We start from the raw sequence: 16,799 nt of genomic DNA, 5'->3' as shown, positions 1-16,799 counted from the left end.
GGCCGCCGGGGGGGTCGAGCGAGGCGTAGGGGTGTGCCCTTTCCGCGCAGTCGTGTGCGAGCAAGGCCGCGTCCCGCCACCGCGCTCCCGCCTGTTCTGCCGTTAGCCTGTCCGTTTACGGCACCCGAGGGCTTCGAGGGCGCTTCGCCCTCCGCAGGGCCTTTGTGCCACGGCTTCTCCCGTCCAGGGAGTGTCTCCGGGCAGGCGCGTGTGTCCGTGTCTTCGCTCTCCCCGTGGCTGCGTCCCTGTATCCGTGGGCTGGGCAGCGGCCGCCCACCCGCGGGAGGTTCGATAAAGTCCTCCCGTGCTTCCTCGGGGTGCGTGGGGGCGAATGGGTGAGGTGTCGTCGCTTTGCTGTGCTCTTAAACTGCCGTTCGTTTTGCAGAATGTGATACAACTGCGTTTTGTTTGGTACTCCTGCCTCTCCAGCTTTTATTTTAATGGCGCACATCACCATAAATCAGTATTTGCAGCAAGTAAGCAAAGTTTTTTTATTTGTGGGCGTTGTTGGAGTGTGTGGATGTATTTTTCTTTGCTGGAAATTTGTTGCCTGGTTTAAGAAATAAACCAACCTAGAATGTGTGCTGTGGTAAACAAATACACCTTTTAAGTTCACTCGAAGTATACCACTGTATTCCTGGAATTTTTGAAAAGTGTTATAGTTACTGATATAACAGATAGTGAAATAATTTCTCCATAAGAACTAACCCGTAGGGATTGTGTGTGTGCAGTAACAAATCATGTAGCTCAGGGATTTGAGAAATACAGGGATTTAAGACGTACAGAAGTGGAGGGATATGGTGTGTATGCCATGGAGGTAGAAGAGATGGGAGCAGCGTGACAAGGTTACTGGCTGGACTGAACCTTCATGTCAAGCTTTTGTTGTGACCCCTCTTAACTACTTCTTTATGAACTGTCATATTTTCATAATTGTTATCATCTTACTCGATTCAGTGAAGATCAGGCAAGTCAGATCAAGTGAAGCGCACAAAAAGAGAGTAATGGCTTGGTTTTTAGTTTCAAAAATGGAGCAACTGAGATGTCTCAGGAAAATTATCTGCTCTGAAGAGTCAGCATCTTCTCCAGTTGACAGTCCTCATGATTCTCTGTCTCCACCCTCCTATCACATATCTGTGCTTTTTAAGTGCGTTTGCTTAAATCTATGCACAACTCTTAACCGATACCTTATCTCTTACAAAAGAAAGTTTGGCTCTGTGTCAAACTTGGACACTTTACTGATGGAATGAATGCTTACTAGGTGAGAATGGAAATCCAAACCCATGGTTAAGAAGTGACAGATAACAGGATGTGTAATCCTTAAAAAAAAGACAGGTATGTGTGTAACTATCACTCCAAATGTCTGATATTAGACTAGCATCTGTATAGAATGCTTTTGAAGCCGGTCAAGACTGTTGTTGTCATGATTTAGCCCCGGTCCCCAGTTAACAACCAAGTACCACACAGCTGCTCCCTCACCTCCCCCCCCCTCCCCCAGTAGGATGGAGGAGAGAATCATAGGAAAAAGAGAAGGGTACTTGTTGGTTGAGAGAAGAACAGTTCAATAATTGAAAGTAAGTGAAATAAAATAATTATACTAATACTAGCATTTATAATATGCAATGAAAATACTGCTAATGGTAATGATATGCTATTATATGTAGTTTAAAAAAAGGAAAAAGGGAAAGAAAACAAAATAATACAACTGCTCACCACCGGCTGACCAACGCTCAGCCTATGCTCAAGCAGCGATTTCCCTCCCGGCCAATCCCTGCTACTTACCTACCGAGCATGGTGTTTGATGGCAGGAAATATCCTTTTGGTCAGTTTAGGTCAGCTGTCCTGTGTGTGTCCTCTCCCAGCCTCTTGTACAGGAGAAGCTGGGTACAGAACTATCACAAACTGAGAAAGTCCTTGACTTGATATACCTAGGCAACAACTAGAACCAACAAATAAATAGTGTGCTATCAATATTCTTCTCAGCACAAATCCAAAACACAGCCTCATACTAGCTACTGTGAGGGAAATGACCTCTGTCCCAACTAAAAGCAGCACAAGTCTGAATGTTAACGTTCTTGGGGAAAGTATTTTAATTCTGCTTCCTGCTAAAGATAACTCCTTGTAAAAAATAGTCTGTCTGAGCAACATCAAGCTGGAGGTTTCTTCAGCTGTGGAAGTAGTTTTAGGTGTTACTTCTTAAGAGTTCCTTTCCAGCTTCTTCAGCTTTATTTGTCTCAATTTTGTGTCCTGATAAGGAGAGAAAAAAAAAAAGGTATTTTTGCTGTATGGAAAACCCATACCAAATGGGAAAAATCATAAACCAAAATAACAAGGGAAGAAGCAAAAGAGGGAAAATCAACCGCTTCATCTCTTTTGGAGATTGGTGTGGGTTTTTTTTTCCTGAGTAAAGGAGAGATAATTTTGTGTTTTGGAAGGAATTTTTCTTGTTAAATTAGTATGAAATGTATTTGTGAATCCTGCTTCCTGACATGCAAATTTCACCTGTGGCATTGCCAGTGATAATACTCCAAGACTCCTTATGCCTTCACATATATGTTTGATGCCCATAAGTCCACCTGTTATTTTGAAAAGCTTAACTGAATCTGGTTCACAACTGTTGCTTTACTATGCTAAATACATTTAAGCTGTTTGGAGAGTCTCTGGTTTGCTCGTATCCTACAAATAAGGAAAAACTCAGAATAGTGTTCGCTCTGTCTTCTCCCTGATACCATTTTAAGAACAGGTGTGTTGAAAGTACAGTATGGATTCATTCAGTTTTAAATCTTTGCACACTCACATTGGGGTTGGTATCAATGTGGATAAACTGTGGTAACCAGAAGGTGGCTTCTGTAGCCGTGTAAATGCATTGTGTGGCTGTGGCTGGATTTTATTCTGTAATGTGGCTGTTTTCTTTCGTAGGTACAAGAAGCCATTGACAGCAGAGATGGACAGTTTTGTGCAGAATTGGTATCATTTAAACATCCACATGTTGCAAACCCACGGCTGCAGGTGAGAATCTGGTTTTAACCTTTCTTTTGCTTTGCTTTCAGTTTCCCTGGCTCCCTATATGGGTTCCTTTCATTTGGAGATAACCCTCAGAAATCTGTTTCACAGGCCAGAGCAGGATCCCCTTGTAGATTTGTTTCCCTTTTCTTCTTACAAGGATATTATATGTTCCCATTTATTTTCCTGGATGGCTTTTTGTGTTCCACTTTGAATTGTTTTCTGGGTAGATACAGACTTGAAACTCGCTTCTGGCCAGGACTGTGTTAGTAATGTGACACAATGGAAGTGACTATAAAGAAAAACCAGCGGGTAGCAAGGGTCCAGTGTTTGTTCTATAGACATTTCGGATGCTTTCATTTAAGGCTAGCTCTAATCAGGTTCTGGACACAGAATGCACACTAGCAATACATTATGCTGGATGTGGTTATTAATATAACTTAAGGTTCTGATAGGTAACTAAGGAATGTATGCATAAAACTGCCATGACAATATATCCCTATCATGTTCTGTTTCTGGTGCAGTGGGTGTTCCTTTAATGTTTTATTCATTTATTCTATACTTAGCTTCCATCTCCAGAGGAGAAGTGTCAGCAAGTTTTGGAACCACCATATGATGAAATGTTTGCAGCCCACTTAAGGTAAAGAGGGACCAGGAATGTAAAGTCAGCTGTGAGACATCCAGCAGGGATGGGGAAGGATATTCTTAAGTTTACTTAGTTATTTTCAAGGCCTTATATCTGAAAACTTGGTATTCATTACTTCTACAAAGAATGCTAGAACTGCAGGAAACAAAGATCATCTCTTTCCTCTCCACATAAAGTTTGCTTTATGTACCTGGCAGTCACCTGCATATAGCCATTGGCACAGCTTTGGTTTCAGTGCTTGCTGTTGCCTTTGCTCTGTGTGTACTAGCCACACAAGAATTTAGAGGGAAATAAGTATTTTGAAAAGGGAATTTTAGTCATAAAAGAACTCTTAAGACAGCTTTAGGACTTAAGTAATTCTGTGAGACTTTTCTTTAAAAATAGTTTTTGCATTAAACTGTTAAACTGAACTCCACCTGGAGTGCTGCGTCCAGCTGTGGAACCCACAACATCAGAAGGATATCGACCGGTTGGAGCGAGTCCAGAGGAGGCCGTGAAGATGCTCAGAGGGCTGGAGCACCTTTGCTATGGGGACAGGCTGAGAGAGTTGGGCTTGTTCAGCCTGGAGAAGAGAAGGCTCCAGGGAGACCTTACAGCACCTTCCAGGACCTGAAGGGGCTACAAGGAAGCTGGGGGGGACTTTTTACAAGGGCCTGTAGTGACAGGACAAGGAGTAATGGGTTTAAATTGAAAGTGGGGAGGTTTAGATTGGATATCAGGAAGAAGTTCTTCCCAGAGAGGGTGGTGAGGCACTGGACCAGGCTGCCCAGAGCAGCTGTGGATGCCCCATCCCTGGAAGTGTTCAAGGCCAGGCTGGATGAGGCTTTGAGCAACCTGGTCTCATGGAGGGTCCCCCTGCCATGGGTCCCTTCTAACCGGAACCATTCTGTGATTCTATGATATTACACAAACCCCGATTCTCCTCTTGAATCAGTTTTCTACAATTCTCAGGCTTAGTGCTGCGTTAAAATACTTGTGCCATTTTGTTAGGAGCATGTCTAGTCATATTTCTGTGTCTTTTTAAATAAGCTGTAAAGCTCTATGCCTATTAAAAGGCAAAAATAAATATTTGTCTTATGTGTACAGTATTTTCTGATGGACTAATGCACCACTTCTTTGGCAGGTGTACTTACGCTGTTGGAAACCATGACTTCATAGAAGCATACAAATGCCAAACAGTTATTGTGCAATATCCTTTTCCATAGATCTTGTGTATTGTTTTCAGATTAACTATATGTCTTCCTGTAGAGCAAGTCGTCTTTACCCCTTTTAAAATATAATAGAATGTGGTCTGCTTCCAAATCCACTTCAGCTGTTTAGGTGCTTAAGGAAATCGAGATACGTTCTTCTTTCAGCTCTCACAGAGTATAGGAGACCCTCAAATCATTAATATACATCCCAATTTGTACTTGGTTGGAAGGGAGGATACTGGTAAAGAAAGCTGCTCTCTTATCTCTGAGTGACCAGTGTTTCTCACAGCTGGTGTCGCACCAAGGAGTGCGTGGCTGTGTGTGTGTTCTTCCCTGCTGCGTCTCTGCATCCTGACTCCTCATCTGCTTGCTGCTTTGTTGGTTTCTGCCCTTTCATGTAGTAATACGTGGTACCATACAACTGTTGTTTTTAAATCTGTGCTTCATGTCATAGCATTTTAAATTCTCCTTAAATAAAATACATCTTTTTTGCGAGCATTTCAGGCACATAAAGAGGAAAACTGGTGAGTACATCAGAGAGTTGCTAGAAAACAGACTCTCATCTTTCACTGGCATAATACCATAGTAGCTGAATTAAAATTATGCCTGTCATTTCTGTTTATCCCCAGTGATACTTAAATGCAGCCTAATTGGTTTTTGCTGCCTGTTTGAGTTCTTAGATCCAAAAGTGTGAAAACTAAACAATCTAAGCTAAATTATAGTAGAATGGTCCATAAGTAAACGTGAATAATTTGTTCAAGGTGAGATGGTATTTTATTAAAGCCACTGTAAAAAATGTTTTTCAATTAATTCTTCCTCCAGTGTAGGGTTTCTGAAATGCTGAGATGTTGTAGACCTTTCCTTTTAAAAAGTTCATCCTTCTTTATTTAAAGATTCATCTATACTTTTCTTGTTTTATGACCACCTAAGAAAAAAAAAAACTAAATGCTTATTTCTCATGTCTGCTTGCATGGTTTGCATATACTAAGTATGCTGTATTTTACTTTTCCAGGGCTTTACCTATTATGTATGCTGTAGCCCTTGATCTTCGAATTTTTGCTAATAATGTAAGTAGGTCTGGTTAACAGCATCATTACTTTTATCTGTTCGGAGTTTCCGGGGTGAAAATATTTTAGACTTTATTATGTAGCCTAATTTTGCTCAATGCTGTTTAACTCATTGTTTGGGATTTTGTTGGCATTCTACATTCATCCAGTCCTATTAAAAAACTAGGTTGCTCTCTCTGCCCACCTCCCACTTGCAGCTTGAACTGGAGAGGTTCTGAGGACCTGCATGCAGCTCACAGGAGTTACTTTGAGCATATGAAGTGATTAAGTACTGTCTTTCTAGAGTAGCATGGTGGCACAACTCTGTTTCCATGTGTTATCCTTGGGATTTTGTGGAGATCTTTATAAGGGTGGAGATATCCCAGACAACTGAACTAATCGTAACCACTTACCACATCTGAAGAGGGAAGTTTCTGCCTTCTTCCCCCTCTTCCAGCTGTGTATACTGCTTTTGATGCTCATTGGAGCCCTTGTTGAGCCCACACAATTGCTGACAAGCAACAAAAACACACCCAAATTTACACTGTTTTTCTCAGGTCAGTGACTGGAAGTAGCTTCTGTAGGGATGTAATGAGAACTGCTAGGCCAAGGTAAGCGGCAGGGTCCTGATCTTGCTCATAGTCACTGTACCTGAACAGGTAAACCTAGACTTCAAGTTAGGTTAGTTTGACAATATCCAGTATTTTCAGTGTTTGCATGCCCAGCACTTTCTTGTGCCCACCCCACCCACCCACAAAACAACCCATTTGACATGCTTACACAGAGAGTATTTTGTGTGTTTGCCTGCTCTGCAATAAATTTTGATTCTCAATCTGAATGAAGCAAATTGCTGTGTCTGAGATGCATGAGAAAGGGGAAAGTGGGATCAGTCATGCTGGACATGTTTGAATCCCATTTTCTAACCTTAGTATATTCAAAGGATGTGGATACAGGTAAGACTTCTGCAGCATAGGATGAACTTCTGTTCCTTTTCCTTATCCTTGCATTCTCACTAGTTGAAACATTATCATGAAACTTCTTAGAAAGCACATAGTAAATATTTACTTGCTGTTTTTTTCCCCTGTTGTTCTTGATTGTTGAAGTTCTGCTTTAATCAGTGCACGGATCTTTCTATGTGTTGGCAACTCGTTTTTTTTTCTCTTGCTGCTGTAACATATGTTTTTCATTTCTTCTGAAAATCCCAGGCCCTAGCAGTGTGAGTTACTACTGCAAAATGTTGAATGTGTGTTAGAAATAAAATGTAGTTTTCGTGGCTGTGGAGAGAAGCTGAATTATAAATTCTAAACCTCAAATCTCCACAACTGGGGAATCATTTTAGTTTGCTTTTGTTCAAAAGACATTTTTCAGCCGCATTCTCGGTCTTTGAAAACCTGAGTTGAAGTGTTGATGCTCCAATTCAGGTATCACATGACCCTGAATTTACATTTCTGAGAGCTGCATTAAGCTTAGTGGCACTAAAGGTAATAGGGGTCAGTGCTGTTTTCCAAGCAGTGTCCCTCTGTGCGTTACATGCTCAGGAGCCTCACTGAGTGTTTTCTTTAATTCTGTGAGCTTGACTACCTTCTAGACTGGGCGGACAGCAGGCATGACAAATATATTGCTGTACTACTTTATTATACATTATAAAATGCTGTATTAAGGAAACAAACTGTTGATGACCCAGTGGACCAAGATGTAGAGTTACACATGGTTTCTTTCTGTGCAATGGTAGGCAGACCAACAGTTAGTGAAGAAAGGGAAGAGCAAAGTTGGCGACATGTTGGAAAAAGCGGCAGAACTGCTGATGAGCTGCTTTCGAGTCTGTGCCAGTGACACGTAAGTGGAAGATCCTTTATAGAACTTGAGCTATTATGTTGTTAAGAACTTGGTGAACTTCACATCAAGTTTTTCCACTTACTAAGATAGTATCTGGATAAGAAGGAACACTTGGGAGGATCATTTCCTCCCATTTATAGTCTGTTCTTTCTTGACTATTAGCTACAGCTGGAGAGGCCTGCCTTCAGGTTATAGCATTGCTGGCAGATGTTGTTGGGAGGGACTGTTTAGGTCCCTGTCTCTCAGGAAAGATCATTAACACTTTTGTGCCCTGTTTAGTTACAAAGTTGGCTTCATTATGGTTAGATGGAAACGAGGTTACTCTCTGGTTTCCAGTCTTAGCAATTTTAACACTTCCCAAGTGAAGAAAATGCCTTTCTCACCCCCACCCCGATTTTTTTTTTTTTTCCCCTTGAATATTGTAAGCAACTGCTATGGTAGTGTATGTGTTGCCTGCAGACTGAAGTGAGGATCGTGATGCAGATGGGTAGTATTCTGTATGACATCTTTTCATTAAGTTGAGAAGAAATGTAGCTGTTTAAAATTTAAGGTGGAAACACATGTTCTGTGTTGAGAGTGGTGGTATGGTTTAAGGATTTTTGGGCACATATTTTTACCCTAAACATCCATAAAATAACTACAGAGGGCTTTACTGTAAGGACAAAGTAATTATTTTCTTACTGTGTTGATTGCTAGTGGATTTTTGTCTTTTTCTCTTATGACAGTCGAGCAGGCATTGAAGATTCCAAAAAGTGGGGCATGTTGTTTCTTGTGAATCAGCTGTTCAAAATTTATTTTAAGGTAAAGTTCAAGCCTGGTAAACCGTGTCTTGTATTTCATATTCTAGGTCAAACCCGCCCTTTTAAAAATAACACTGTGTATCTACACACTCTGAGTAAAATGCCTTTTTTTCTTTTTTTTTAACAGATCAACAAGCTCCATCTGTGTAAGCCCTTAATTAGAGCCATCGACAGCTCAAATCTGAAGGACGAGTATAGCATGGCACAGCGAGTTACATACAGATACTACGTTGGACGCAAAGCCATGTTTGACAGTGACTTTAAGCAAGGTACGTTTGTGCCAGTGAGACAGATTTAAAGCCTTGCTGCTTGGTTTGAAATGTGGCTGATGTCATGTGTGCGCGACTCAGAATGTGTGTAAAGGTGCAGCGGTGTTTGCACAGACCAAAGGAAAAGTCGTGCTGAAAGATGCAAGGCTCACAGACCGAGTCAGGTCAGAGATGAGATAACGTGGCACTGGGTAGTATATGCCCAGTTTTAAAATATCAGTGTCAGTGACGTTCTCTGTGGTCTTATGCATTGTGTGCATGCATAAGAAAAAGTGTGAGCATCCCACCAGAATAGGTTTGTAAAAGGTTTCACAAAGGAGGCGCTGCGACTGTCTTGTCCTCTTCAAGTTGCAGTATGCCATGTAGGAAATCTTCAGCAAACTGTACTCTAGAATTAGTTTCTCAGTGCGTTGATTTTTCAACGATTTAGAAATCTCATTGCTGAGATTTATTCATTAATAGAAATGCTTCAAGAGCTGAGGTGTGCAGCTTTCCTTGCTAGCCTAAGCCCCTCACCAGAATCTATTCTGGGCATGGCTTTGTTACTCTAAACAGAGTCTTCTGCCCGTTAGGCTTGTAATTTTTCTCCCTTGGTGAAAACAGGTGGGATATTTGCACGTTGTCATGCTGCGTGATCTCACTGGCACGTTTCTGCAGCTCAGCAGATGTGTGCATCGCGTGCAGTTTACATCCACTGAAGAACCTAATCTGTGAATTTGGAAAACAGAGTTCTGTTTCTTCAGTGCCACTTGACATTCTCCCCTCCTGATATAGCAGCACAATAATTACTAAATAATTAATAATTACTAAAATGAGCTGAAAATTCCAGTGTTGCTTGTAACTGTCACCTCTGACATCTAGACCTTGACAAGTTTTCTTTGACTTTCTGAAGGAGTACTTAATTTTCTGGTAATACTTTGTATTTTGTGTGAGTCTCCAGTAATTCTTACAGCATTTTTCTTAATGTGTTTTGATTCGTGTGTTTCTTTTTTATATCATTTCAAATATCATGTGTTGAAGCTAGAGATGGATACGGAGCACAGAACTTGGGTTACGGTTTTAATCCATTTTTGTTGTTGACTCATGTTACTAGCACTTTTATTTGTGCCTGCAGCTGAAGAGTACCTGTCGTTTGCCTTTGAGCACTGTCATCGCTCAAGCCAGAAGAACAAAAGAATGATTTTGATCTACCTGCTGCCAGTAAAAATGTTGTTGGTGAGTAGGTGTCACTCTTCCAAATACTTATTTGGGGCCAGGTAACCAAACTGATGCTCAGTATTGTTCTTGGTTTTCTCTTGTTGGAATTCAGAGGCTATCTGTGCCTGACCACCCCTTAAGAGCCAGGATACGCAGTCTTTGTTGCATGAGGACAAAAGCTGTTGAGTTCTTATTTATAGCAACAGAGAAAAGGAAAAAGGGAGGGGACACACATGACCCAAACAAAACCCCCACCCTACTTTTCCCTACCTGCCTCCCGCCCCTTCTGACTGTGCAACCTGAGGTTACTTCTGTAATAAAGATAACTTGGATGTCTTTGGAGAAGCGCCGAACAGCGTAACTTAGGTAACAGTGTGCATGTCTGGTGGTCAGATGGGTCAGGGAACACATGGATTCGCTAGTCCAGGTCTGTCTGCTGCTTTCGCCAGGTGAAGGGAAGGAGGGTGTGCAAAAACAGATGGCTTAAGACTGCTGCGGGTGTTTGCCACAGCAGAGAAAGGATTCCTGCCTCTGGGTTTTCTGTTTGTACCTTGTACATTTGCCCATTTGAGGACTGTCAGAAAGGTCATGAAGCAGAGCATTTTGGCTCTGAACAAATCAGTGGAGACCAGTTTCTGTTTGATCATTCCATCTTTCCATCAAAAGAATTAAGCACATCTCTGCTTCTTGTTCCTGTCCTTTCCCGTGTGCTGTGCCGGCATTTGTGTAGCCCTGAGTTAGTGGAATTATGCTAATGATTAATTCAGTGTAACTGAGGGGACAAAAACTAGATTTTAGAGTTTTCTGTTCCTAACCCTGTTAACCCAAGTTAGCCATGGAGAATGTGGTTATCGCCTGCTTCGGTGAGTTGCCATCTTCCACCTTTGTCCCAGCCTGTTCATGACAGTCCTCGCTTTTCCATTCAGTTCTCCCTTTCCAGTGCCTTGCAGTGTCAGGTTGGTAAAGGGTAATCATAGTGGGTATGATAACTGGCTTGGTTTTCATTTTTTTATTGATTGATTTTCTTAGTGGCTGTTTTCAGATCAATCAGTGGTAACGTGGATAGAGGAAAACGAACAGTCTGCCTAAAATCTTTGTCCCAGTCTTGACTAGGTGCCTTAAACTGGTGGGTCTTGTTAGTGCCTAGAATTACTGTGGCTTTTCTGGAGCAGTTCTGGTGTATAAAAGGCGCTGAAGAAGCTAGACACGTGTCATTGTTTTTACAGTTGCCTTTTTTTTTCTTAAATCCGAGCCCAGACATTAACACTAACCTTAAACGGTGTTAAAATATCTTGGATGGGATTTTTTTTTTATTCCTAGCAGCTCTGAGTAACCATGCAGCTGAGTTCTGCTCTCAGCTAATCCTCCAACCAGGAGGAGTTACTAACAGCGTAGCATGATGGTAACTAAATTTAAAGTCTGACCCAAGTCAATGTGCAATCTGATCTCTGCTGTGCAGAGGGGAAAAAACCCAAAGTTTCTTTTTGATAGTGCAGGTGGCTCAGTCTTACCTGATCCAGCAATGAGAATTAATTTTGTTTCTTTAAATTTTAAACTTTCTGTCTTGTTTTGTTTTGTTTTTTGAGAGGACATTTTTATTTCCATACGGAGGAGTAGTGGAGAAAAATCTAGTACCAGCTGAGCTAGCACTTGACAGTGCTGAAGCACTGCTTGTATTATTAGTAATGCTCAGGATTCCTGTGGTTCTTCTGTTTGCGGAGAAGATCATAACAACCATGGCATAAAATTTGGATCTGCCTAGAGCTCGTTACACAGGATCTTGATTTTACAAGTTTGATAGCTGTTCCCCAACATTAAGAAATATTAAGAGACTCCCTAAACCGTGATAAATAGGTAGTTTTCGTGAGTTGAGCTACAACGCGTTGGCAGGGGCAAGGAGATTGTCTTACACATACTTTTATTCACCTCTTGTTCTGTAGTAAAAAAAAAAAGTGGTTAAACATTGTCTTTTTCTCTAACAAAAATTTTTGTAACTTACTAGATTACGCTTAAAATGCGTTTCACTTCATCCTGGAAAACTTGGAAACCGTTTCTTTTTCAGGGCCATATGCCAACAGTTCAGCTCTTAAAGAAGTATGACCTTATGCAATTTGCCGAAGTCACAAAGGCTGTGAGGTATCACAATTATTGTATTGCATTGTGTGCTGGTTCAAACAGTATTAAGGAAAAAGTATTTATTTGGGATGATTGAGGAAGGCAGGGGAGGGATATTGCTGCCAAGTCAGGATTTCTTGTTTGGGCGAGACCTTCTCATCTTTTCATTTCTTCATCCTTGTAGTGAAGGCAATCTTCTCCTACTGAATGATGCTCTGACAAAGCATGAGACCTTCTTTATTCGATGTGGAATCTTTCTTATCCTTGAGAAGCTGAAAATCATCACGTACAGAAATCTCTTCAAGAAAGTGTAAGCATAACAAGAACTACATTTTTGCCAAAGCAGATTTAATATGGTTTCAACTGGGACTGAGATAGAAATGTATATGCTCCTTAGTTCTCTCTGAAGAGTTCAATTCCTGTTAAAGTGGAAAAATGGCAGAAAGGCCATTTTTTGAAGAACTGGAATTCTTAAGTCATTGTTTCTCAATAACAGACTTCTTTTCTTTCTTTCAGATATTTACTACTCAAAACCCATCAGCTATCTCTAGATGCCTTTTTGGTTGCCCTGAAATTCATGCAAGTAGATGATGTTGATATTGATGAAGTCCAGTGCATTTTAGCTAACCTTATATATATGGTATGTGCTGACCAGTTGTTGTTTGGTCCTTCCAGACTGATTAGGTAGAGATTATAAGTATATTGCAAAAAACCATATCGGTAATCCCAAGTTTTCTTGGGTAACAAAGTTGATTCACTTGTGCTCAAAGTGAAGTGTTTTCATTTGCCTGGAGGATTTCCTCTAGCTCCTGCCTCTTTTGCAGGAATCTCTTATAACTGAAGTTGAATTTTACATTACAAGTCCAGTACAGAGATTTCTATACACGCATAAGTACTGACTTAAAAATACAGAAATTGCAACTGGGAGCACAAAGGATTTGTTCTTCTGCATTTGAAGTAGGAGACTCCTAACATTCTAATATTAGAAGAAATTAAAACTAGATTACTTTGGTGTTGTTTCACATTTTGTCTTTTACTCTAAATGAATCTCAACTACTCATGAGCAGATAAAGGCTTGAAATCAAGAGACTTTTAATAATAAATCAGAGGTTTTGGAGCAGCTTTGCAGTGTCAGCAAGAAAAGGAACCACTTGTCTGTTTCTGAAGCAGATGATTTGGTATGGTCTTGGAGTACCAGAGGGTGGGATTAGGTGCCTGGAAGATTTCTTTCAGTGTTACAACACTACGTGTCTGAAAAGGGGAGGTGCTGTGTCATTTAGTTTATTGGGTTTGAAATAGTGATTAATTAAAATCCTCCTTTTAAAATGAGGAAGGGTAAATTTAGGAACGCTTCTGTAGACCTCTGTCTCTTGGAGGAAATGCAGGCAGACCAGTAGGAGCCCCTGGCAAGAGGCACTTGGTCTGACAGCACCGTCAGTATGCATGCAAACATGGTTACGGATCCAGCTTTCTGCTCACCCCGTGGGCTGACCCACTTACATAAAGTGGGTCCTTAGAGCTATCAAGTTCGGTCGTGCAGTGGTGGTGGAGTGCAGACGCGCATTTTGCTTTGCTGGCTGTCATCTGAAGACAGCTGAGGTTCTAGGCATCGTGTACCAGCTTCCGGTACTAACGCTGTCTTTTCCTCCTCCTGCCAGGGTCACATTAAAGGCTATATATCTCATCAGCATCAAAAACTTGTGGTCAGCAAGCAGAACCCATTTCCTCCGCTGTCAACAGTGTGCTGAGTATCGCATCTTATCCACGCAAGTACTTTTCGGATGCTCTGCTTGCCCAGTGGAGCTGCTCCTAATTGCCCCGAGAACATTGTAAATGACCTGGTTCTTGTCCAGGGCTGGAATACCAGGAACTGTTTATGGCTCCTTTCCCAGAAGGACCAAGCCTGCCAGTGTTACAAAGTGCGTTGGGATGAAATGCTGACTTTTCAGTGATGTTTTCCGCAGGCTTTCTAGATCATTCAAACTATTTCATGAGGAAATAAAGCAAAGCATTCCAAATTCTTTCCAAACTACTTGAAGTTTTTATCAAGTACTTTGTGTTACTATTTCTGCATTGATCTTTTAAAGAGAACTATAAACCTTTGTTACTTGTGTTAATCCATTCTTCAGAGTGGAAATGATGTTTTCTTTCATGGTTTTGATTTTTTTCTTTTTTTTAGGTCTCTTCAATAGTCTTGCTGGTACTAAATACCCTTTTCAAGCCTTGTCTGAAAAACTAGAGAGGTGCTTGACACTAAAAGCTTTACTGTGTCAGTGATACCTACGGGTTCAAATAAATGTGGGATTTTTGTCTGTAGGTGCCCACAGATAAGATTAGGGGTTTTTCAATTCTGGTAATATTTTGTTTCATTTTGATATGATGAACAAAAGCTTATATAAGTAACTTCTCCACACTCTGTTCTGCTTCTGGGGAAGATGCTGCCATTGGATCCATTAGTTTGTGTGTTACTACCTTGGGGGCTTTGTTTGTTTGGTTTGGGGGTGGTACAACATAACTTTGCCCATAGTGGTGGGATGGTAGTTTTGGGGGTTTTAAATTAAAGGAAATAAAACATTTTCCCCAACCTCCCTTTGAGAGATGGGTCTCATTTTACCCACTGACATAGAAAGGGAAAACACAGGTACCATGTATGAGGAGAAGCAGTTTTTTAGTGTGGTGAGAGTGTCAGCTCCTAGATCAATGTAGGCATCTAAAGGCTTGGAGTTCCTCTGGTCTGCTTAAGTTTTACTTGTATGGTGCTGAAATGTGAGTTAGCTGAATCAAACCTTAAGGTAACAAGAATTTAGAACACCTATTTCCTTCTAGCAACATTTAAAATCCCAGGAAAACATCAACAACTTTTAAGTCTTAGAATGAACAGTTCTAGGAAACTTAAAGTTGAGTCAGTTTTTAGTTAAATAACTAGGTTTACTGCATCATGGCTTTCACAGTACTGCCTGTCAACAGAAGAAGGAAAGGCAAATGGGCTTTGCTGTATGAATTGGAGTTACATACATCTCATGGCAGCAACTTCCATTGCATGATAGTCAGATGTGTGTACTGTCTGCATCCAGATGTTTCCTTGCAGTGACGTGTGGTTTGGTGTTGGAGGGTTGGTTGTGTTTGTGTCTTACTTCATTTTTTGTTTAAACCATAGTATGTACCTCGCGGTGTTAGTGAATAGAAGTGTTTCCCAGTCACTGTCCTCTAGTGGCCAAGATCCCAGGATACCAGTCAGAAACCAAGTCCCCTTATACTTGGTGGCTAAAAAGCTTCCTCCCGCCAGTCGTTTGTCTACGGCCTCCTGGAGGTGTCCACAAAACTGCCGGTTTGTGAGGCTGACGTTGAGTACTCGTTTGCAGTCCTCAGCCGGAAGGTACGAAACCTGCAGCTCGTCACCCTGGAGTTCGTCACCTTCCATTCTCCAGGCGCTGACTGTACCAGCCAGTTTGGGAATTAAAATGTGTTCTGCAAAGTCTCTTTCAGGGATGCACACAGGAAGCTGGTGGTTGTTGCACTCCACGTGCTCTTGGAGTTGTAGTAAGGCGACGTTGTTCTCACCGGTGTCTTCGTCGTACCGGATGTGTATGTGTTTCTCGCTAACTTGCATTATCTTCTCGGCTCCGCTTGGTCCGTCAGCCCCTGTGAAGTGATGACATTTTACTGCTCTTAGGAGTAATTTGTCATTACTGCCTGCAAACTGACAGCTGCCTGGTCGTGCTGAGACACACCTGCGGGAGGGAAGCTAAGGCTGCTCTTTCTTCAAACCGCTGCGGTAAAGGTAGACTAGGAAAGGTATCTTGGCAGCTTTTTAATGCTGTGTAGACGCGTGCATCATTTCAGTGGGGAGGACACGTACCCGATTAAAGAAGTGAATTTTGGCAACAAAAGCCACTTCCTAAATCCACCTGGTTTCGCTTATCCCTAAGTGCTGAGTTCTGCAGTGTGTTCGAGAGGCCGTGGTCTCTCGGCTTGGCTTGTAAGGGGGCACAGGACAGCTGTAGTTCTACTTCAAGATACTTGACCGAGATGCTTAAGCGAGCTGACAGCAGATTTGTTTCTTTCCAACAATATGCAGCAGAAATTTTAGTAAGCTTTTTTTTCCCCCCCCTCAAATTAGCTTGTCAGTACTGACATGTACCACAAGCAGAGAAAATGTTCGACCACCTACCAGCACCAGCCCTGATTTCAAACTGGCTGTGCAGAAGGGCGCACTCCGCTGTAGTCAGTACAAAATTACTTTTCAGCAGCACTCCTCCGCAGAAGCCCTTCCCTTCTGAGTTTAGCAGCAGGACCTAAGAAAACACAAAAGGACCATAGGGGTAGCACTCTCCACGGGAGGTTGAGTGATGGGTTTTGTGAACTGCTGGAAATACCTGCCAAGGAAATCGCCCATCACGTTTCTTCCTGGTTTCACTTATCAGATTGTCACTGTCCTGAAGTCTCCCACAGGCACATTGATCTAGCAAGTGAATTAAAATAAAATCAGAACCTCATGCTGTATCGTTTCAAGGCAACTACTACCTGCAAATATCTGACTGCTTCCAGCCTGACTTGGGGATTTTGTCTTTGCACCAAGGAAAAGGGCATTTTCTCAGCTGGTGAAAATTGGAATAATTTGCTTGGCATCTGTAGTCCAATAGCTTAGTGGTGGTGCTGAACATCTTGGGTCATTGGGCTAAAGCACAATTAGAACTCAG

General features: G+C 41.7%; 2 protein-coding genes across 2 annotated transcripts; one reads left to right on the top strand and one right to left on the bottom strand.

The window, feature by feature from the left end:
- Positions 1–409: 409 nt before the first annotated feature.
- PCID2 (PCI domain containing 2) lies at positions 410–14,353 on the top strand. The gene is made up of 14 exons (XM_010156574.1): positions 410–476; positions 2,917–3,006; positions 3,567–3,640; positions 4,770–4,835; positions 5,319–5,360; positions 5,849–5,903; positions 7,615–7,718; positions 8,444–8,519; positions 8,646–8,787; positions 9,902–10,002; positions 12,047–12,120; positions 12,284–12,409; positions 12,616–12,739; positions 13,758–14,353. Exons 1-14 carry the CDS (start codon positions 441–443, stop codon positions 13,845–13,847), a joined length of 1,200 nt encoding a protein of 399 aa, XP_010154876.1. The 5' UTR covers positions 410–440; the 3' UTR covers positions 13,848–14,353.
- An 876-nt stretch (positions 14,354–15,229) lies between these two features.
- PROZ (protein Z, vitamin K-dependent plasma glycoprotein) lies at positions 15,230–16,561 on the bottom strand (the record flags this gene model as incomplete). The annotated part of the gene is made up of 3 exons (XM_010156575.1): positions 15,230–15,741; positions 16,271–16,394; positions 16,476–16,561. Coding segments are annotated over 3 exons (722 nt in total), but the record flags the coding sequence as incomplete, so codon positions are not given.
- Positions 16,562–16,799: the final 238 nt, after the last annotated feature.

Source organism: Eurypyga helias, unplaced genomic scaffold (genome assembly GCF_000690775.1).
Source record: "Eurypyga helias isolate BGI_N326 unplaced genomic scaffold, ASM69077v1 Scaffold12018, whole genome shotgun sequence".
NCBI classification, from domain to species: Eukaryota; Metazoa; Chordata; class Aves; order Eurypygiformes; family Eurypygidae; genus Eurypyga; species Eurypyga helias.
This window is presented reverse-complemented; position numbering and strand designations above follow the sequence as displayed.

Coding starts and splice junctions, on each gene's coding strand:
- PCID2 (XM_010156574.1), top strand. CDS start 441: ATGGCGCACATCACCATAAATCAGTATTTGCAGCAA. Junction 477..2,916: donor TAAATCAGTATTTGCAGCAA/GTAAGCAAAGTT, acceptor TTTCTTTCGTAG/GTACAAGAAGCCATTGACAG. Junction 8,788..9,901: donor TGACAGTGACTTTAAGCAAG/GTACGTTTGTGC, acceptor TTGTGCCTGCAG/CTGAAGAGTACCTGTCGTTT.